The sequence below is a fragment of the Saccopteryx bilineata genome, chromosome 4, assembly GCF_036850765.1.
Source record: "Saccopteryx bilineata isolate mSacBil1 chromosome 4, mSacBil1_pri_phased_curated, whole genome shotgun sequence".
NCBI classification, from domain to species: domain Eukaryota; kingdom Metazoa; phylum Chordata; class Mammalia; order Chiroptera; family Emballonuridae; genus Saccopteryx; species Saccopteryx bilineata.
In genome coordinates this window covers 162,769,731-162,793,108 of record NC_089493.1, presented here as the reverse complement: position 1 = coordinate 162,793,108, position 23,378 = coordinate 162,769,731, and the positions used below count along the sequence as shown (strand labels likewise).

At 41.4% G+C, this 23,378-nt stretch overlaps 1 protein-coding gene across 8 annotated transcripts in view; it reads left to right on the top strand.

Moving 5' to 3' along the window:
• KLHL3 (kelch like family member 3) overlaps positions 1–23,378 on the top strand; it is a 384,889-nt gene that overhangs the window by 338,035 nt on the left and 23,476 nt on the right. For all 8 annotated transcript variants that reach the window (XM_066272563.1, XM_066272564.1, XM_066272566.1 and 5 more), the window contains 2 exons: positions 6,222–6,338; positions 11,096–11,245. In XM_066272563.1, coding sequence (XP_066128660.1) covers positions 6,222–6,338; positions 11,096–11,245 — 267 coding nt within the window. The remainder of the gene's footprint in view (positions 1–6,221; positions 6,339–11,095; positions 11,246–23,378) is intronic.

The following is a 23,378-nucleotide window of genomic DNA, read 5'->3' as shown; positions in this document are numbered from 1 at the left end:
AGGTGTGATTAAGATTGTGGGTTTAGGAATGTAGTTTCCCAACTCAACAAATAGTCTGCCTAGGTTTTTCAACTAATTGTGCCTTAGAGATGCAATATTACATAGCATTAGAACTTGGATTTTTGGATTTAGACGTGAGTTCACATCCCTGATTCACTGCTTCCTGGCAGTGTGACCTTGGACAAGCTGTTAGCCTCTCTGAGGCTATTTCCTAATCTATAAAATGTGAACGATGATATGTACAGCACTGAGTTTTGGAAGATTAAATGAGGTCATGCATGTAAGATGCCTAGCACTGTGCCTGTTAATGATAAAGTTAGTCCTCCTCAAATCTTGAGTAACAAATTAAGTCCATGTGTGGGAACCTAGTGTTTTTTCTTGATGTTATCAAAATTAGCTGCTTTTCCCCTGTCCTGTGTTTTGCTAAGAATCACCTTCAACTCAACTTTGCCAACTCATTCCCGGCCTATTTTAACTTGAGCCCCCTTTCTTGATTCTCAGAATGCATTTTGGAAGCAGAGTTAGGTGCCCCAGGGCTCCCCACTTTACTTGCAGGTGCAGGTGCGGTCCAGCACGGCTGCTTGTATGACTGGAGGGTTGGGACAGGAGGATCAGTTAATTGCTGCTCTCTGGCCAAGGCCTGTGCTTACATTTGAAGTGTAGTGAACAGAGGTGATAAAATATTATTTTTGCCATCTCTTCCCACATAGCAATCTTGTAGTACTTAATAAAGTGGTTTTGAATAAGAAGCAATGAGGTAATGATGCTATTTTTTGTTTAAAAGTGAAGCCTGGCCCTGGTCAGTAATCTCAGTGGATAGAGCGTTGGCCCAGTGTATGCACGTTCTGGGTTTGATTCCCAGTCAGGGCACACAAGAGAAGTGACCATCTGCTTCTCTCCTATTCCTCTCCCCCTTTTCTCCCTCTTCTCCTCCTGCAGCTTGGGTCTTAATTGTTTCAAGCATTGCCTTGGGCACTGAGGATAGCTCAGTTAGTCTGAATGCATGAGCCTCAGGTGCTAAAATTAGTATGGTTGATTCTAGCATCGGCCCCCTCCTCTCACATTAAAAAAAAAAGTGAAGCCCTAAGCACCTTATGGCAGCTGATTATTTCATCATGGGGCCCATGGAAAGTATTTTTATCCGAGTAGACATCACCCTGTTCCATGCTTGAAGCCACAGTGCCTTTGCTTAGGTTTTATAGACCAGGGGTTGACATACTTTTCCTATACAGGGCTAGATAGTAAATATTTTAGGCTCTATGGGCCACAGAGTCTCAGTCCAACTCTGCTGTTGTAGTGAGAAAGCAGCCATAGACAGTACATAAACGGATGTGTGTGGCTGTGTTCCAGTAAAATTTTATTTACAAAAATGGATGGCAGGCTGAATGTGGCCTCTGGGCTTTAGCCTACCAACCACTGCTGTAGACATTTGAGAGGTAGCCGAGAACAACGGGTTGTGCACTGGAGTTGGGTACACGCGGACCCAGTATTAGTGCTTTCTGGCTCTGGACTTGGGCACGTCACATAATAAGGGGCAGGATTATCTGTTCATTGGCCTCTCATGAGAGTCCAGGAGACGGTATTTCTGAAGAATGGGGTGCAGAGCTTGGCACTTAGTGAATATCAGCTGCTGGCACTTGTTGCTCCCTTGCCTTGGCCAGTCCCTTGATGGGAGGGGCTGTTGGGAATGATTTTAGGCACATTGAGGGCTAATACTAGTTGGAAGTTTATTTGCTTGAAAAATAAACAAGCAAATAAACTTCCAGCTAGCATTAGCTTTCAAGCATGAAGTCTAATGAAAACAATATATAGCCTTCTCCAGCTGCTGAGAAGGTCACTGGTGTTGCCTAGTGCTGTAGCTTTAACAGCGGAATAGGTAAACAGTGCAGCTAAATGGAGCCACTCAGACACGTCAAGCCAAAAATAAGATAAGGTTAAATATCGACTTCATTAGACTCAGCTGGCTTTTCAGCTTTTATAACAAAGACTGAGCTGGTTGAGGGGGAAGAGCGTGATCAGTAAATGCCACCTACTCAAGGACTTGCAGTTCATTCTTCAACAAACCTTTCTTAACCAGCCAGCTGCTCTGTGCCTGTCAGAATGCTGAACGGCAGGAGGTGCAGCGACAGAGAAGGTGCACTTCTCATCCTGCAAGAGCTGACAGTCTATCCAAGGGGTGTAGAAGGAAGCGTGACTAGCCCCAACATAAGGTAGAATGGGACTGGCTGCCCCCCACCCAACCCAGCAAAGCCAGATTTCCCCAGCATCCTTTGGTCTGTGGCCTGGCTCTGCCCTCTTCACAAGTTCCAGCCTCCACCTCCCCAGTCCTGCTCTGGGTTCCAGCCTGGGCAGGTTCCACTGCCTCCTGACATTCTGCACTCATTTGCCCATTCATTTATTAAAAACTATTTGTGTGTGTTATGTGCCAGCAAAGAAGACTAGGTTCCCTGTTCTCATAGATCTTTTTATTTTTAATTGAATGTATTGGGGATAACACTGTTGACATAATTCTACAGGTCTCAGGTACCCAATCCTATAACACATCTGTATACTCCATATTGTGTGTTCACCAGCCCCACCAAGTTAAGCCTCATCCATCACCATTTATCCCCCCTTTAGCCTCCTCCTCATCCCCTTCCCCCCACCAAGGGCTAGTTGAAAAAACACAATTATTTATAAAATAATGCTGTGGGGATGATGAGGAATATTGCTCTATGAGATTTCATCATTTTAATAAATGAACTAGACAAGGAGGATTTCCATGATGTGTATCTGTATGTTTGTTCACACATAGGTTATTTTATACAGATCTGAGAGAACACTCTACATACATACTGCTCCTTTTCCATTCTGTTCTATTCCCCCCTTTCCTTTCGGATTCCTTGGTCAATTCAAGTATGCCCAGCTTGACCTAAGTGTATATTTGGGAAATAGGTCCAAGCATTTTAGAGGCAAAGAATCATTAACATATCAAAACACAAAAAAATATAGTTAGTTAGGTTAAGAAAAATTAGAGCCACCCCACCCCTAGGGAAATTTAATTTTCATTTAAACTTTATGCCACGTTGTAAATTTTTTCTTTTCCCTTATAGCATTTCTTTTCTTCTCCCTTCCACTTTTTATGCTCTTTACCTAGATTTATCAGTTGAACATTTTGTTTCATTTGCTTTCTTTTTCTCTCTACATCTTTAATCTTTTATTTTGCTGAACCATTTGATAATAAATTGCAGACATCGTGACACCTTACCCCTAAGTATTTTAGCATGCACCTCCTAAGAACAAGGAAGTTCTCTTTTCTAGCCATTAAACTATTACCTTACTAAAGAACCTTAACATTGATACCATAATATTATCTAATATATATTGGCTGTTCAAATTTCCTAATGGTCTCAAAAAAGTCCTTTTGACCGTTTCTTTTAAATCCATGATCCAATCAAGGGTCATGTACTGTATTTAGTTCTCCTGTCTCGAAATACCCTGAATCTAGAACTGTTTCCCTGTCCCTCCTTTCATGATAGTAACAGCTTTGAAGAATCCAGGCCAGCTGTCTTACATAATGCTCCAAATATGGAGTTGTCTGATTGTTTTCTTGCAATAAGATTCAGGTTAAACATTTTATGAAAGAGTACTACATAGGGGATGATACTGTGTCCTTCCATTTAAACCACAATCAGGAATATAATTTGTTTGTCCTACTGTTGGTAGTGGTAACTTTGATCTCTTGTTAAGGTGGCATCTGTCAGGTCGCCCCCCTGTGAGGCTCTCTTGCCCCCCCCCCATGTAATTAATAAATCATCTTTAGTGATACTTTGAGAACTGTGACTGTATCTTGTTTTCCAACAACTTTTCACCCAGTGATTTCAGCATCCATGAATGATCTTTGCTGAATCAGATATTACATTTGTGGTAACAAAATTATGTTCGTTTTTCTTATTCTATCATTCTGTCTGCTTTCATTAGCTGGCATTTTTCTGTGAAGAACCTTTCCCACATTAAAAAAAGTATTCTTATGGACTCATGGATTTTTAAAAATTTGTTATCATCTATTACTATTATTTTCTTTTAATTAAGGATATTTTAAATTCAGATATGATTTATATACAGTGAAATGTGTAGATATTAAGTGTACAATTTGATTAGTTTTGACAAATGCATATGTCCATGTAACTGCCAACCTGTCAAGATACAGAACATATCCATTACTACAGAAAGTTTCTTTTGACCTCTTCCCAGTCATCTATCACCCCAACCTCCATCCTACCCAAGCAGCCTGATCTGATTTCTTCATTATTCTCTTTTATGTTTAAATTGCCCCAAATGTTGTCAGTGAAAGCCCTATCTAGTCGACTCTGTGTCCATCAGTTGTCTCCCCCTTAACCTTTTTAGCACGTTCATACTTTCTGGTACATGGTGTTTTGTTTTATTCTTTTTAACAGTTGAAAATATCCCATGGGCCCTGGCTGGATAGCTCTGTTGGTTAGAGCAGTGGTCCCCAACCCCCGGGCCATGGACCGGTACCAGTCTGTGGGCCATTTGGTACCGGTCCACAGAGAAAGAATCAATAACTTACATTATTTCCGTTTTATTTATATTTAAGTCTGAATGATGTTTTATTTTAAAAAAATGACCAGATTCCCTCTGTTATATCTGTCTAAGACTCACTCTTGATGCTTGTCTTGGTCACGTGATACATTTATCCGTCCCACCCTAAAGGCTGGTCTGTGAAAATATTTTCTGACATTAAACCGGTCCATGGCCCAAAAAAGGTTGGGGACCACTGGGTTAGAGCATCGTCCTGCAGCCCAGAGGGTGCCAGTTTGATCCCAGGTCAATGTTCCTGTCTCTCTTGCTCTCTTTCTTCTCTCTAAAATCAAACATTAGAGAAATATATCTCCCATGGTATAGATAATATTTTAGTAATTTCTCCAGTGGTGCATTTTGGGTTGTTTCCTTCTTTAAAATGTGCAGCAGAGTCCTGGAACACATTCTTGCACCACCACTTTTGTGAGTATTTCTATAGGCTAGAGCTTTCAAAGTGTTATTTCTTTGGTCAAAGAGTATGCACATTTAAATTTTTTTTAAATTTATTTTATTTTATTTTTTTATTTTTCTGAAGTGAGAAGCAGAGAGACAACTCCTACATGCGCCCAACTGGGATCTACCCGGCAAGCACACTTGGGGGCAGTGCTCTGCTCATCTGGGGCGTGTTCCACTGCAACTGGAGCTGTTCTAGCACCTGAGGCGGAGGCCATGGAGCTGTTCTCAGCGCCCGGGCCAACTTTGCTCCAATGGAGCCTTGGCTGCAGGAGGGGGAGAGAGATAAAGAGGAAGGAGAGGGGGAGGGGTGGAGAAGCAGATGGTCGCTTCTCCTGTGTGCCCTGGCCAGGAATCGAACCCGGGACTTCCACACACTGAGCCAATGCTCTACCGCTGAGCCAACTGGCCAGGGCCTGCACATTTAAATTTTTGATGGATATTGCCAAAGTCTTTCCTCCCCTTTAAAAGCCATGTTAATTAAATTTCCACAAACAGTGCTGGTTTCCCCACAGCCTTACCAACATTGAATTTTATCTGCCTATGTGTATGTGGTGATAGAGTTTGAATTTGGACTTATCCTTGAGTAAGGCAAACACCCAAATCAGAGATCCTCCTTTCTGGTTCTAAGCCCAGTTTTGATTTGTGTCCAAATGAAACCTCTCCTCAAAGGAGAGGTTAAATCCAAGGAGAAATTTTTGCCATTTATTGTAAAAAATTCCCTTTATTCAGTGTCATATTCACCATTACCACCAATTTTTGGCAGAGAGCAGTCTTATGTTTTTATTCTGCATTAACTAAGCCTGGGAGATTAATGAGGAGAAGGTGTGCGGAGCCGGAGATGACAGTGCCCCCAGGGTTTCTGGTCCTCAAGCAGTCTATAAGATTCGGTTCGAAGTTCCTCTCTGTATTTCTACTCTTACATAACTGTTGGATCTGACTTTTATTTTGCAGTGAACCTTGATGATTCTGTATTTGGGATAGCAGGTTTATCATAATTTACTTGTGTGTGTGATTACTCACATCAGTTTGTAAACAAGGACTTTGTATTTTTGTTTTATTTTAAATATTGAACTTTAAACATGTTTGTGAATGACTTTTAACTTTTTTTTTCTTTTTTCAGGTTAAGAAAGTTGTTTGAAAGCCATTGTCTTTTTGGTAAAGTTACTTGTTGATTTTCTTTATAGGTATTTGAAGCTGTGATTTCATGGATCAATTATGAGAAAGAAACCCGTTTAGAGCACATGGCAAAGCTGATGGAACATGTCCGTCTCCCTCTTCTACCTAGGGATTACCTAGTTCAGGTGAGTCCTGTGTGTCCCTGCTTACCCACGCCTCTAGGAGTAGCAGCGGGCAACCCTGGTTGAGTGGAGTGCTTGAGGAGATTTCTGGGTCCTCTGTATGGGTTGAGGTCATCAGCCTGTTGGGGTACGTGTGAGGTGTGGTAGTGTAAGGCCTTAAGAGTATTGGCTTGAGAACAAGATACTTAGGTTTCAGGCCTGTTCTAGTACTTGTTAGCTTGGAGTTTTTATTTAACCTCTTAAAGCCTCAATTTCTTCTTCACAGAAGGGAAATTACAATAGAGTCCAGCAGGGCTGTTGTGGGGACCAAAGGAACTGTAAATATGCAAGTTAGGTGTTGAGCATGGAGCAGGTCCAAACAAATGGTCAATAAAAGCTAGCTGCTTTTATTGTAGAGAACCAGATAAAAAGGATAATTTCCATAATGTTGCTTTGTTCCCTTTTTTGCCTTAGTTTTAGGCCATTTGGAGCCCATTTGGGGACTGTTTAAACCAACTTCTCACAGGTACCTGGAATACATATTACATCTACTTCCTCTGAAAACATGGTGCCACATGTCTTCTTTTCTTGCTTTTAGATTTTACTTATTGATGTTTAGAGAGAGGAGGGTGGGGGAGAAGGGAGGAGCATCAACTCACAGCAGTTGCTCCCTGTATGTGCCTTGACCAGGCAAGCCCAGGGTTTTGAACCCGTGATCTCAGCATTCCAGGTCAGATGCTTTATCCACTGCACTACTGCAGGTCAGGCCATGTTTTCTCATTTAATCCTTATCATAACCCTGTGAGCAGGGATTATAACCCCTTTTTATAAATTTGGGCCTTGATGCTTGTGGAAATTGGGATTTATCTGGAGTCTCCAGCTGGTAAGAAGCAGAGTCACGATTCAGATGCAAGCCTGGCTGGCTCTCTCACACACACACCTTGCAATGAGCAGGCTGCCGTCTTTAATGCTTTCTTTCTGTTTATCCGTTATATGACTTATTTTGCACAATAAATGATGTATACTCTTACGAGCAGGCAGAGTTTAAAACTTAAATATATAAACAAAACAAAACACCGAGGCAGTAAGCCAGCGCGTACAGTCTCTGGAAGAAATGGAGTGAGTGAAGGAAAGATAAGAGGAGGCTTAGCGGCCCAGCAGCCTAGCTCTGCCACTTCTCAGCCAGCTAACACTGGATGGGTACTCAGCCTTTCTAAACCTCAGTGTTCTCATCTGGCAAAAATTTTACCTGCCTGTATAGGATTGTTTGGGGATAGAATGAGATAACCCATGTAAAGACTGCAACAGTGTCCTGTGAATCTAGCTGAGACAGTGTCCTCACAAGTAATTGTGAAATTCATGACGCTGTAGTTCACAGGCAGGCCTAAGGGGCTAAGGCAGTGTTCCTTGAATCTCTGAGCCTCAGTCCACTTCTCAGGGGCTGAGCCCTGCATTTTGCACTTTGAATGGTACCACTGCCACTGGTAGCAGCATATCCTTCCTGTAGAAAAGGTCCCCTTAGCAGAGGTCCCCTGAACCAGCCAGAGCTCCCAGTGTCAGTGTCAACCCTCCCACTGTCCTGTGGCAACTTACCAGAGGTAGAAGTGGATGTTTGACTTCCAGCACAGCCTTGTTTCCACAGGGAGGAAAGGCAGCCTGTAGATCTGGGTGCCAGAGAAAACGAGGCTGTAGAAAGCCCCACTCACAACCTCCATCAGGTTTTCACAACGGAAGCCTAACAAAGACTTTAAGGAATAGTTTCTGGGTCATTATGGCAAAGGAGGATTTAGATCTGGAAAAGAAGGGGATCAGAGGCAGCAGTCATGAGAACTGTTGCATAAGACTCTTTTAAAAGAAGGGCTTTTTTCACAACACCTCTAGAAAAAGAAGATATTTCATTAATACTCATTTGGCCCTGAAACTTCAAACTAGTATAACCCACTGGGGATAAAGGAGGAGGAGGAGGAGGAGGAGGAGGAGGAGGAAGAGGAAGAGGAAGAGGAGGAGAAGGAGGAGGAAGAGGAGGAGAAGGAGGAGGAAGAGGAGGAAGAGGAGGAGCAGGGAGAGGAGGAGGAGGAGGGGGAGGAGGAGGAGGAGAAGGAGGAGGGAGAGGGGGAGGAGGAAGAAGAGGAGGAGGAGGGAGAGGAGGAGGAAGAAGAAAAGGAGGAGGAGGAGGAGGGAGAAGAGGAGGAGGAGGAAGAAAAGGAGGAGGAGGAAGAGGAAGAGAAGGAGGAGGAAGAGGAGGAGGAGGAAGGAGAAGAGGAGGAGGGAGAGGAGGAGGAGGAGGGAGAGGAGGAGGAGTAGGAGGGAGAGAAGAAGGAGGAAGAGGAGGAGGAGGAGGAAGAAGAGGGGGGAGGAAGAGGAGGGAGAGGAGGAGGAGGAGGAAGAAAAGGAGGAGGAGGAAGAGGAACAGGAGGAGGAGGAGGAGGGAGAGGAGGAGGAGAAGGAAGAAAAGGAGGAAGAAGAGGAGGAGGGAGGAGAGGAGGAAAAGGAGGAGGAGGGAGAGGAGGAGGAGGGAGAGGAGGAGGAGGAGGAAGAGGAGGAGGAGGAGGAGGAGGAGGAGGAGGAGGAGGAGGAGGAGGAAGGGAAAGCCCTAGGCAGACCTGCGCTAGTACTCTGACTTCTTGGGGAGGTGTTTCCTTGTTTGGTTTCTTTCACTAGTCAACATTTATTAGGCTTTTATTAAATATTAAAAAATATTGTACCAAGTATGTAACATGCTCTATCTCTAAAATAATTTTTTATTGTGATAAAATATATAACAGAATTCATCATTTTAACTGTTTTTAGAGTATAATTTAGTAGTATCAATTACATTCACCATGCTGTACAACCACTGCCATATCTACTTCTACAACTTTCTCAACACCCCACATTGAAACTCTGTACCCATGAAGCACTAACTCTCTAGGAGAGCTTTTCATTCCAGCTGGATGAGTTCTTTGGGAGAAGTGGCTGTTTATGCATTTCTCTTTCCTCCCAAACTTTTTAGAGATCCTCTCTAAACTTAAAATTTTTTAACTGACCCTAAAAGTTTATGATCTATCCCAACCCGGCTCAGTCTTTTAGTGTGAGGGTAAAAAATACCTTCCAGGAAAACAGAGTGTTTTTGGAAATATTCTTGGGAATGGTCTCTGGGGCCTAGGGGTGACAGAGGCCCTGTCTTACCCATCCTTCTTTCCCTGCAGGCCCCAGCGCTGTCCAGCAGTGATTCCCGGCGGTATTTTCATTCCTAGTTACAGGAGGGGACCTAGCAGAGGCTTAGTCAGGCCTGTGTGTCATCAGCTTGAGGGCTGAGATAATGGAGGTGGGGAGGCTCTTCTCATTCTCTGAGTGGACTCAAGCACCTCAGGGTCAGAACCCTTGTCTGTTCATCATTTTCTCCCTGGGGTTCAGCACGGGGCTGCCTAGCGGGAAACATTCACTCAGTTAGCTATTAAATGGAATGACCTTTACCAACAGATTCCCAACACTTCAGCAAAGAAAACATGAAGTGGTCTCCAAAGAAGACCACACTATCCCTTATAGGTATGCCACATGGCAGTCTGACCTGGACGAAGGGTAGAGGCTTGAGAGAGCACCAGAATGGTTTCAGCCTTGGCCTGGGGCAGGAAACATTTAGGCTTAACCCCCGCTGAGCACCTGCTTTGGTTTATAACTCTGGAATAAGAGGTGAAGAAGGAATTGTCCCAGCTTAAATGGGTCCAAGGTAAGGTCAGTAGGTGGGACTTCTGCGCAGGACAGTTTTTTTAATGTCACCACTCTGTTAGAGAGTGCCTCACTGGCCAGTTTTCTCCCTGAAGATTTCACTTAAAAATATGGACATGAATTTTTCTTTTTTTTTTTTTTTTTTTTCATTTTTCTGAAGCTGGAAACGGGGAGAGACAGTCAGACAGACTCCCGCATGGGCCCGACCGGGATCCACCCGGCACGCCCACCAGGGGCGACGCTCTGCCCACCAGGGGGCGATGCTCTGCCCATCCTGGGCGTCGCCATATTGCGACCAGAGCCACTCTAGCGCCTGAGGCAGAGGCCACAGAGCCATCCCCAGCGCCCGGGCCATCTCTGCTCCAATGGAGCCCCGGCTGCGGGAGGGGAAGAGAGAGACAGAGAGGAAAGCGCGGCAGAGGGGTGGAGAAGCAAATGGGCGCCTCTCCTGTGTGCCCTGGCCGGGAATCGAACCCGGGTCCTCCGCACGCTAGGCCGACGCTCTACCGCTGAGCCAACCGGCCAGGGCTGGACATGAATTTTTCTTGATAGTAACCTTGTTTTATTCCAAAAGTTGGCTGATGGGTCCTGCGTTCTCCTCTTCCTTGCTTCCCCCCTCTCAAATATCTGACCATTTGCCTTAAAGATTATAATGCATTCAAACCAGGCAGAATATGGAAAAAGATTTTCAGGACAACTAATTGTCTCTGTTTTACATAATCTCATTTAAACTTCAAAACAAAAAAATGAAGACACACAGTCAGTGAGGTTGTGGGTAACTTTAATATGCCCATTTTACAGATGAGAACACTGATGGTCAGAGGAGTTAAGTGGTAGAGCTGGATTTGTAACCCTGTCTGTTTGTTGCCTGAGCTTAATCACTTACTCCTCAGTACTCTTTGAATGCGGGAGGTAACCCCAGGTTGTAACTCTGTGGGCCTTTCTCTTGAGGTCTGAGATGATGTGGTTAGAGAATGAATGAGTGTGAGTGCGGAATGGCTCAGCCCAGGATGACAGCATGGAAAATGTGGCCAGGCTCTGCTCGTGGATCACCTGTGGGTTATTACCTCCAGACAGTTGAAGAAGAAGCTCTGATAAAGAATAATAATACCTGTAAGGACTTCCTCATCGAAGCCATGAAATATCATCTGCTCCCTCTGGATCAGAGGCTCTTGATTAAGAACCCAAGGACCAAGCCCAGGACTCCCGTCAGTTTACCCAAGGTAAGCCCCAGCCCAGTCACTGCCAAAAGTTAGGACTGTGTCCAGCGAAACTGGCCTTTCTCTCCTGCCTCCAAGCCATCCCTCACCCATGGCTGCCCTGCATCTTGGTTGCATTACGACCTAAGAGATGGAGTCTGCTGGTTCCTCTTGAATTTGCTGGTACCTCTTTTCTGGGCTCCTCCTTTCTTAAGAGTTTCAAGGTAAACCACCAGGGAGAGTTGAGATACCTCAGAGCTCTTCCCTTTACCTTTCTCTTGTTTCACATCATGGTTTGGGCTGTATTGCTTTTGGAAGAAGAATGGCCATGTGGGTTTTGACTTAGTGATAGCCATAACAGTCCTCTATCTAGGCCATTGTTTGAGTCAGAACAATTGTAGTCTGGTTCCTCCCCTCCCCGCAGAGCCATAAAGGACTATTAGGGCTGCCAGAAGAGAAAAGAGGCTCAAACAGTCTGACAGAAAATGGGTGGGGTGGGGGGAGGGAGGAGAAGATGAGAGCTGGTGAGCGGGCAGCCCTGGGAAGGGAAGACTGAGCACAGGAGGGGACCCCATGATCATGAGTCTGTGCAGGGTACTGGACGCTTTGGTTCCCTGCAAGTCTCCTCTCTCTGGTCCTCAGGTCCCTCATCTGCTGAATGAAAGATGCTACACTTACCTCTAACATCCTTTCTGGCTTGGCATTTGAGTAGCCTTCCTAGGATCCTAACATACAACTGTGTGAGGGAAGGTTCCAGCCATCCCAGGAGGAGAGGTGGGAGGAGAGGAGTGAGTCATGTTGGCTCATCGACTGCCCAGTAAGCAGCACCAGGGAATGATTTAGCCCTTGCTTCATCCTCTTCTTTCCGGCTGGCCGCTGTTCTCACCTGCTGCTTCCCAGGAGGGTTTCAAGGGCTAGAGGAGTATGTTGTCTAAGACCAGCTCTCTTGGATTCTCCAAGGTTTTCGGTTCCTCTCTCCACTCTGCTCTGTGAGCCTGGATGATGGAAATATGTTGGCTGTAATGTGAACAAAGGTTACAAATGTCCCAAATAATAACAAGAACACTGATGTCTGTTGAATGCTTATTATGTGCCAAGCAATGAGCTGAAGGTATCATGTGTCAATCTTATTTCATCCTCTCAACAACCCTATAAGGCAGTGGTTCTCAAACTTTTTGAAGTTGGGGCACATTTAAAATCCTACAAATAATTATAGGTGCACTATATAAAACTTCTGAGAAATATGTTATAATAATTAAGTCAAATATTAAAGAAAAAATATAAGATCCAAGCTTGCTTTTATAGTAATTAAACGAAATAAATACGACAAAATTAAATTTATTCTGACATTAAAGAACATTTTTATGTTACATTTTTTGAGTTATGCTTTTTAGAATTTATAAAAAGGAGGGATTAAAAATAAAAAATAACAAAAAAGTTATGTTTTTATATATATAGATATATTCTTAGTAAGATTTAGTAAATTCAGCAGGTCCCGGCGCAAATGTGTTAAGTTTTTCCATTCTTGTGTTTATGAGAAACATGAGCCTGACGTGTCCTAGCGATTTATTCAATGTTTGGGCATATATTTGAAAGGCAAACTCTCATTTCCTCATCAGTACATTGAAGAATTTCTCTTTTTACTCTTGTGTTGAGTGTAGAAAATCCTAATTCACATAAATAGGATGTTGAAAATTATAGTAAAATATTCAAAGCTCTTTTAGATATTGCCACATATTCTTTTATAGACATCCAAAAGGCTTCAAGAGACAATTACTTATGTTTAATCATCAGTCCAAAACCCCCACCATACATATCATCTTAACTTGACACCAAACAAAGGCTAGAAGAAATTTGCCTCCAGTCTTTCCAGGGAACTTGGGGGGTAGTGTAAACAATCCAGCACCACAGCTTAACAGCCTTTTGCAACCTAATCAGGCAAGTGAGGTGGGGGGTTGGGCAGACTGTCGGCTTCCAGCCAATTCCCCACACCTCTGTCCCCCAAAAACCTAAACTCCAAAAACCCTGTTGGTTTTTTGGTCCCCAACAGGCACATATTTCTCTAGAATACTATAGGGAACACCTGGAAATCTTCTAGGGCACACACTTTGAAAACCACTGCTATAAGGTAAAGGGAGTTATCCTAGTTCTACAAAGAGGAAACTGAGGGCCAGAGAGATTAAGTGATTTGGTCAAAGTCAACATAGCTAATATGGTGAACCAGTGTTTGACTTCAGTCTTTCTCACCCTGCACACCTGTTCTCTGAACCCCTGTCATCTGCACCTTGCTTCACCTTTGTAAATCTGAGAGTAGTACCTCCCTGTCGACCTCCTATTGTCCAATGCTGGTCATAAGGGGCAGCCACAGGGCAAGGGTCTTGGTCTGACTGGCTACTTGCCTCAGTGCATGTTGGCAATCTTTTGTTTTATTTTGTTGAAATACCACACTGAAACTTGATATTTTTCAAAATGAAAATAACTCAGTTTCCTTTAATTATAGAAATATGTGATTATTGAAAGGTTACTATGATTTTGAAGTAAATTTTAAAAATCACCTGAAATCACTCTACCCAGGGGCATCTCTGTGCACTTATTCACAGATAGATTAAATTTTACACTTTTAGGTAAATGGAATCTTACCACAAAGATGAAAATCATTTTTTCTTCTACTTAACCATATTCTACACACTGCTTTAAATGTTACCAGTATAGATAAAATCAGCATTTAAATTGTAATTAGGTACATGGTATTTAATTATACCTATGTGTCATTATTTATTTAACTGTCCTCTGTTGATGAGTTTGCAGTTATTTCCTTTGTTTAATATTATAAACATTTCTTTGTCAGACATCTCTTTAAAGTTGCATCTTGTTTTAGTTTACATTTCTTTGTTAGTGAGATTAATCTTGGTTTCATATGATTATTGGCATTTGTATCTATCTTTCTTTCTTTCTTTCTTTCTTTCTTTCTTTCTTTCTTTCTTTCTTTTTTGAATTCTGTTTATGTCCTTTGTCCATTTTCCTATTGGATTGTATGCTTTTTACCAAGGGATTTTAAGGGCTTTTAAAAAATGTTAAACAGAATAGACCTTTTAATGTATTTAAAATACTTTTTTTCTTAGTTTGCAGTTTGTCTCTAAACTTACAAATTTTTTTGAATTCTCCAAAACAGTTTTTAAGTAGTAAGATTGATTTAATTTTTTCTTTGTAGCTTAAGTTTTGAATCATACTTAGAAATGTTTTCCCTACTGAGATTAAAAAAAAAATACTCCCATTTTTTTATTTGTTTTTGTTTATTAATTTTAATGGGGTGACATTGATCAATCAGGATACATAGGTTTAGAGAAAACATCTCCAGATTATTTTGACATTTGATTATGTTGCATACCCATCACCCAAAGTCAAATTGTCTTCTGTCACCTTCTATCTGGTTTTCTTTGTGCCCCTCCCCTCCCCTCAACCTCTCCCTCTCTTTCTACCCCTGCCTCCTGTAACCACTACACTCTTGTCCATGTCCCTGAGTCTCATTTTTATGTCCCACCTATGTATGGAACCATATAGTTCTTAGTTTTTTCTGATTTACTTATTTCACTCCATATAATGTTATCAAGGTCCATCCATGTTGTTGTAAATGATCCGATGTCATCATTTCTTATGGCTGAGTAGTATTCCATAGTATATATGTACCACATCTTCTTTATCCAGTCATCTATTGAAGGGCGTTTTGGTTGTTTCCATGTCTTGGCCACTGTGAACAATGCTGCAGTGAACATGGGGCTGCATGTGTCTTTACGTACCAGTGAGTTTGAATTTTGGGGGTATATTCCCAGTAGAGGGATTGCTGGGTCATATGGTAGTTCTATTTTTAATTTTTTGAGGAACCACCATACTTTCTTCCATAGTGGTTGTACTACTTTACATTTCCACCTATTGGATTGTATGTTTTTTTACCAAAGGATTTTAAGGGCTTTTTAAAAATGTTAAACAGGATAGACCTTTTAATGTATTTAAAATATTTTCTTCTTAGTTTGCAGTTTGTCTCTAAACTTAAAACATTTCTTTGAATTCTCCAAAACAGTTTTTAAGTAGTAAGATTGATTTAATTTTTGCTTTGTAGCTTAAGTTTTGAATCATACTTAGAAATCTTTTCCCTACTGAGATTAAAAAAAAAATACTCCCATGTTTTCTTTAACCCTTTGAGTAGTGAGTTTTTTCATGTTCACTGACACCCAGGAGGGAGTTGTTTTTCAAAAAATGAAATTAGTTTCAGTTACAGTTTTATTAACTGCATGTTTTAATAACTGCATTAAAAGAATGTTTGTTTGATAACCAATTTATGAAAACAAGAAGAACATATATTTGCCTTTTTTTAATGTTGCCTTACACATTTTTTTTTTTTTTTTTTACAGAGACAGAGAGAGTCAGAGAGAGGGATAGATAGGGACAGACAGACAGGAACGGAGAGAGATGAGAAGCATCAATCATCAGTTTTTTGTTGCGACACCTTAGTTGTTCATTTACTGCTCTCTCACATGTGCCTTGACTGTGGGGCCACAGCAGAACCCCTGGCCCAAGCCAGCGACCTTGGGTCCAAGCTGGTGAGCTTTGCCCAAACCAGATTAGCCCGCGCTAAAGCTGGCGACCTTGAGGTCTCGAACCTGGGTCCTCCGCATCCCAGTCCGACGCTCTATCCACTGCACCACCACCTGGTCAGGCGCCTTACACGTTTTAAGATAAATCGATCATACTCTGGATGGTCAGGAGGCACAAGGATGTACATGAACATTCGTACTATTCAAAGAGTTAAGTACTTTTATGCTTTCTGGTTCACACTGGAAGTATTTAATGCACTTAGAATTTATTTTGGTTTATGGAGTGAGGATAGCAATACATCTTTTTTTGTATTGCAAATCATGAGCAAGTTGCCCCTAAGTCATTTTATTAAATAATCTCCCTCTCTCCCATCAATTTGAATACCACCTTCATTACGATATAAATTTCCTCAAGCTTTGTGACTTGAGATTATTGATTCTGTGGTGCCCTGTTGTTTTTTTATGGAGGAGGCTTTTTCCATCCTGGGTTTTCAGCAGGCTTGTTGCATGTCTTTGTGACTCTTCTCTTTGGAAACTCAGACTGTTTGTTATCAGGTTAATGGCATCTTTTCCTGGGAAGTGTATTCTGGAGCTAAGGAAATGGTGCAGAGCTGGCCCACTTTCTTTGCGTGGAGACCGTACTTAGTGACCTCTCCTCTCCTTCTCTAGAGTCCGCACCTAGCCTTTGCTACAATACCTACAGAAGGACAGATTTAGAAGTGAAAACCAGTTTGTCTGAGCCTGGACTAAGTGTGCTGAGACACCCCCTCTCCTTGCCTGCCAACCTTCCCAGCTATTGTCTGTAGTTGAGAAGAGCCTGCCTCTTGTTTCAGGAGGCCAGTTTCCCCTCTGTGGCCTGTACTCCTTAGGAACCATTTATTTTCAAAATGAAAATGTTTAGATTCCTGGGTACATAGCCTTCTGCAGGCAGTTGGAACCAGGACTTATTTGAATCTATTGAAGGAATTTAAAAAACAACAAAAAAGGCATTGCTGCTCTTTGCCTCATTGTTCCCTGACTTTAATCCTTGAATGACTTAAGGTTAGACTGACTGTTCAACTTGCTTCTCAAACTCTATTCCTGTCCCCATTGTTTGGGCAGCTAAATTTAATGAGGGGGAGCCCCTCTGTGGGTTTGAGGAATGGGGTGTGTGAGGGAATCTATCACTTGAGGATTATCAAATTGTACTTTATCTCATTAAATCATCATTATAGGTCAGTACTGTTCATATCTAGGTTAAGTCACTTGGCCAGTTACATAGCCAGTAATTGCAGAGCTGGGGTTTGAACCCAAGTCTTCTCTACTCCAAAGTCAGTGACTGCTTTTTCTTATACCAGACTGTCTTCCAGGGACAAGTTTTCAGGTTTTGGTGGCAGATGAAAAGGATTCTTTTTTCTCCTCTTTTTTTCTTTTTAATTTTCAAAATCTCCTTTAATTAAAACATAGGGTCCCATTCACCTCATTGATAGATGTATTTCAAATACATTTATCTTTTTTAAAATTAATCTTTTTCCAATACCTATTCTTTTTTAAAATTAAGACTTGATATTTTTTGAGCAGTTTTAGGTTCACAGCAAAATTGAGGGGAAGTTACGGAGAGCTCCCCTGTACCTCCGCCCTGATGCCTGCCCATCTTCCCCTTATAACCAACATCCCAGATTATTTTCTCTTAAATTCAGATTTATGAAGTATAATAATTTTATGCATGGTAAAATTCCTTTTAGAGATGGAATTTGATGTGTTTTGACAAATGCATCGTCATATAACCACTATTATAATAAAAATATTTTAATCACTACAAGAAGTTCCCTTGTGCTGCTGTGTCGTCAGGCTTTCTGCCACCCCTACCCATGGCAGCCACTTCTGATTTCTCTCCTTGTACTTTTGCATTTTCTCGAATGTCATATAAATGGAATCATGCCATGTGTAGCCTTTTGAGCTTGCTTGCTTTCTCTTAGCATAATGTTTTTGAAATTCATCCATGTTGTTGCATGTATTGGGAGTCTGTTCCTTTTTATTGCTAAGTAATATTCCACTGTATGGATATACTATAATTTACTTGTCCTTTCACTAGTTGATAGAAATTTGGATGTCTAGTTTTTGGCTATTACAAATAAAGCTGCTTTGAACTCATGCTTACAGATGCACTTTATAGATCTCTGTGTGGACATATATTTTAAATTTTCCTTGTGAAAATGCCCAGGAGTAGGATTGCTGGGTTGTATGGTAAGTATATGTTTAAATTTATAAGAAATTGCTAAACTTATTCAAGATGATTGTACCATTATACATTTCCATCAGCAATGAACAAGAGTTCCGTCACTTTACAGTCTCCCCACTACTTGTATTATGTATTTTTAAAAATGTTGGCCATTCTAGTACATTTCACTGTAGTTCTAATTTGCATTTGTTTAATCACTAGTGATGTTGAGCATTCTTCTTCTGCTATTTGTCATCGTATATCTTCTTTGGTAAAATCTGTTCAGATTTTTTTCTCCATTTAAAAACTTGGGTTATTCTTTTTGAATTGTACTAGTTCTTTATATGTTAGAGATACAAGTCTTTTATCAGATATATATTTTGCAAATATATGACTTGTCTTTTCATTTTCTTAGCAGTATCTTTGGGAGAGAAGTTCTTAATTTTACCCATTTTTTTTGTTACAATTTATGTATTTTGTGTTTTATCTAAAAAATCATTGCTTAATCTAAGGTCACAATAATTTTTCTCCTATGCTTTTTTCTAAAAATTTTAGTTTTAGGTTTTACATTTAGGTCTGTGATCCATTTTGAGATTTAAAAAAATATATATGGTATATGAGGTAAGGGAGCAAGCTTCATTTATTTTGCATTTGAACATCCAGTTTTTCCCACAGCATTTATTGGAAAGATTTTCCTTTCTCCATTGAATTATGTTGGCACCTTGGTTGTAAATAATTGACTGTATATGTATTGGTCTATTTATGTACCCTATTCTGTTGTTTGTATCTATTTGTCTATCTTTACACTAATACTGTGTTGCCTGGATTACTAACTTTATTGTAAGTCTCAAAAGCAGACAGTGTGAGTCCTCCAGTTTTGTTCTTCAGTGTTGTTTTGGCTGTTCTAAATTATTTGTCCATACAAGTTTTAGAATCATATTGCCTATTTCTATAGAAAAGCTTGTGGGGACTTTGGTAGGGATTGTGTTGGATTTTTAGATCAATTAGGAGGAATTGATTTATTAGTAATACTAAGTCTTTTGATTCATGAACACAGTATATATTGTCATTTATTTAGGTTTCCTTTACTTTCTCTTCACAATGATTTATAGTTTCCAGTGTATGGGTCTTGCATGTCTTTTGTTAGGTTTATCCCTAGGGATTTTATAGTTTTTGGTGCTATTATAAATGTTTTATTTTAAAATTCTAGTTTCTAATAGTTTATTGCTAATATGTAAAAATAATTGGTGAGAAACCTTACTTAGTAAAGTGAGGCCAGGATGACAATGGCTTCATTTGTTTTGGGAAAATATGGGCAGGAGATTACTGAGAGCCCCAATGCCACTTCAGGGAGGCATTTAGAGTTGTTTTCTAGAGTATTAGATGTTCACTAAACTAATTCCAAGATTTCAGGTGTTCATCTATGTCCTTGGCATATAAACTCTAGTATGACACAGAGTAAGCGATAGTAAAAGTTTTTATGAGTGAAAGAGATACTTTTAAAGAAGAAATAACTAATGGAGATTTTCTGAGCGTTTCTATTACCCCTAGTTGTTTTCCAATGCTTTCAGCATTTATACTTCTGGTTTTGCATGGTGGTAGTGAGGATTTATGTCCTGTTTTGATCACTAGTACAGATTGACCCTAGAATATTTAGTTCAGTCCATAAGTCCAATATTGAATGAATTCAGTTGTCATTCCTGGGGTTATACGGGTTATAAGACACTTAGATTAAAAAAAATCCAGCAATAAACCATAAACTACCATGCATGCATTAACTCAGTAATTTTTACACTACCATTGAGTCACTAATTTCCAGGCACTGGGTTAGTCACAAAGTCTAATATGAGCCAGTCCCTTCCTCAAGATACCCCAGACTGGGCAGAGGAGAGCTAGATATAAGGGACAATTACTAGGGACTGTGTAAGTGCCCCATGGAGGTATGGGCAAGGCACTCTAGGAACAGGGAGTGGGCAAGGGGCTAGGGAAAGCTTTCTGCAGAAGCTGAGCCTGAGCTGTCTCCAAGGTCAAATGCAGGTTTTCACTGAGAGTGAACATCCAGAAACTGGTGTAGATGACTGCAGGGAGAACTGGCTCACAGCATTTGATGGTCCTTAGAGTAATTTGTTCTGTGCTTTGTTGCTTTTTTGGATCATTGTCCTTATCATCAAAGGCATTAGTGATGATACAAGCAGGATTGTCTAAATACAGCTTCCTTGTGCTTTAAACAAGCACTTTATATACATGATCTTATCTTGATAACAACTCTGGAAGTTCTAATGTTGGAGAAAAGTGAGATTCAGTAAGATTGAATGACTTGCCCAGCTAAGTGGCTGCATAAGGGCTTGGATCCAGGTCTGGTCAACTCGAAGTTTATGCTTTATAGAGCGGCATAATATATATTAACCCCCTATGCTGACAATAGCAGATCTCAATTTCTGAGCACTTAGCATATGCTAAACATTGGGCTCAGTGATTTACATTTATTATCTCACAGGATTTTCAAAATTGTAATTATCCCCATTTTACACATGAGGAAATTGGGTCTTGGGTTACGTCACCTACTCATTATGTATTAGTTACCAATTTCTGCATTACAAATTACCCTAACTTTGGTGGCTTAACACAGCAAATGTTATTATCTCACAGTTTCTGTGGGTAAGAATTCCAGAGTGGCTTAGCTGGGTTGTCCTGGACAAGGACCTCTTATAAAGTTGCAGTGAGCTGTTGGTTAGGGCTGCAGTCACCTCAAGGCTGGTTTGGAAAAGATCTGATTCCATGTCAGTCTCGTGGTTGCTTGTAGGCCTTAATTTCTCACCCTGTGGCCTCTCAGTAAGCTGCTTGAGTGCCCTCATGACATGGCAGCTGGCTTCCACCATACTAAGTGATTCTACTGCAGGAAGAGAACAAGAGAGCACACCTAAGGCAGCAGCCGTAGTCTTTGTAACCTGTTCTCAAAGTGATATCCCATCTCTTCTGCTGTATTTTATTTGTTAGATACAAGTCAAGTAAGTCTAGCCAACCTGAATGGGTGCAGAATTAAGTTTCATGTCTTGAGTGGAGGAGTATCAAAGAAATTATGATGTATTTTTAAAGAAAAGCACAATTAGTAAATAGCCAAACTGTGATTTAAGCCAAGGATGACGGACTACAGACCCTGTGCTTTTAACTGTTCTATTATACAACCTCCACATTTCACAGAAGCATTTCAGCTGGGTTCTTTGTGGAAAGAAACCCAATTCCTACCCCCTGGAAACTTAATTTTAAGAGATCCCTCTAAGAAAGTAAGATAGAAATATATAAATAGCCAAATAAATAGAGAAAGAGGAGTTAGGAGATAATTGGGCTAGTTGGAAGAGTGGCCACAGGAATTCCAAAGGCAGAGTAGGTTGGGCTTTCATGAATTCAGTTCAGGTAGGCTTGTTGGTAGAGCCAACTTTGAGAAACGAGGAGGTGGAGGGAGACTTGTTCTGTTCTCAGCAATTCTCAACAGTGAACTTGCTTGCCATCCAAGCCCTCTCCTTGAAAGAAATAAGGCTCTACCTTGAGATAGCTGCAGACACTAAAAAGGGTGGGTTGTGTCTTTTTGAGCCATATATGCCCAGATCATACTGACACATTTTAGCTGGAACAGCTAATAGCATCATCTGGACTCCCACACATTCACCGCCTAGCACTTTCCCTGAGGCTGGTTGCCATGGACAACCAGGGGCTGTCTCCCAGCTGCTCAAAACACTCCTACGTTGCCCTATTCCACAGCTTTTAGTAGAGAAATGAAGTTCCAGGAAAGGGTAAATGAATCCTTTGGTGATGTACTGAGCCTGGCACTATTCACTGTAATTTCAATTCAATTGACATCTCTATTCAACTCTGATAATGATACCAGAAAGCCATTTGGGTGGAAAGTGGTGATGTTCTCTTGATTTGGGCTGTCCTGCTTTCAGTAGATGGTAATGGAAACAAGGCTGTTGACATGGTGGGTAGGATGTCTTCTCACCTGGGCCAGGCCCTTGTGTTGTTAGTACTGCTCCTCTTTCATCTTGGCTTTTTAAATGGACTCAGGCCACATTTGGAAAACACCCCATCATCATCTCTAGAATTAGTAGTGGTGCTCACTTTCTCATTCACAGATCATGTGTCCTTTCCTACCATTTAATGGGAGTCTGTTTTTTAGCAACTCCTTTAATAGTAATGGCAATGGTGCTGGTGTTGATCTAATAATAGAAGCTAACATTTAGTGTGTGCTGTTTACTAAGCTCTGTGCTAAGTACTTCATACCATTTAAGCCTCCTGATACCCATTTGAGAAACATTCTATATTCCTGATATTATAGGCAATGGAAGTGAGGCTCAGCATGGGTAAGTGCCTTGCCCACGGTCACACAGCTATTTAGTGATTGGCTTGATATTTGACCCCAGGTGTGCCTGACTCTAAAGCCCATTTTCCCCCCTCCTGTCTTCTCCGGGTCTTGTTCTCACATTGCTGGTTCTCTAACCCCTATCGTCTCTGCACCTTGGCTGTCAGCCCTTGCCTGGAGCACCTGTTGCTCAGGAACCTGCTGTGACAAGTCTTCTGCCTCAACCTCAACATGCTCCTTCGGATGAACTCCTGGTGTTAGCCCTGCGGCCCCACGCACCAGGGTAAGAGAGAATCTTACTTCCTGCCCTGGCCCGAGGGACCGACTGGCTGGGCCTGCTTTCTGCCCAGCTCACCGGTCATGGAAGAGAGTTTGGACATCCCCTCTACTCTTGCCTGATGAAAAAAGTGTGCCGAGCCCAGGTTGTTCCTCATCTTGGTGGAGAGTCTAATGACTTATGGGTTTAAGGTTAGGGTGTTGGTCCACAGTATGCCAGAAAGCTCTGCTCTGTTTACCTACTGCTCCTTCCCCTGGCTAGTCTCTGATACCTCAGAGTGGTTGTCATATCATGACAAAGGACCAACATGCCTTCACTCCCATAGTCATACTAGTAAAGTCAGAATTACCCATGTGAACAAGAGCATTTTATATTTATTTAAAACCCACTGTGTTATGCTGGGAATGACATTTCCTCCCTAAAGAATGAGGTAGTCTTTCCATGGTCTGTCTCACTGATCTCCCTAAAGTAAATGGCCATTTGACTTTCCAAAATAAGCTTGTCTTTCTTGGGAGTTGTTCAATAACCAGATGTACAGTTGAGCCTGGCTCATCCATGTTCTGTCAACCAGAACTCTCCATTCACCAGAACTTCTGCAGCCTTCAACACAATGTCAATTAAGACTTGGGGGTAGGACCTTGAGGTGACCTGCAAGATGCCCAAGTGCATTGCAGTTCTTGAAAGTGATTAAATCATGTTCAGTCTAGCATGATCGTTATCTGGACCTGTTC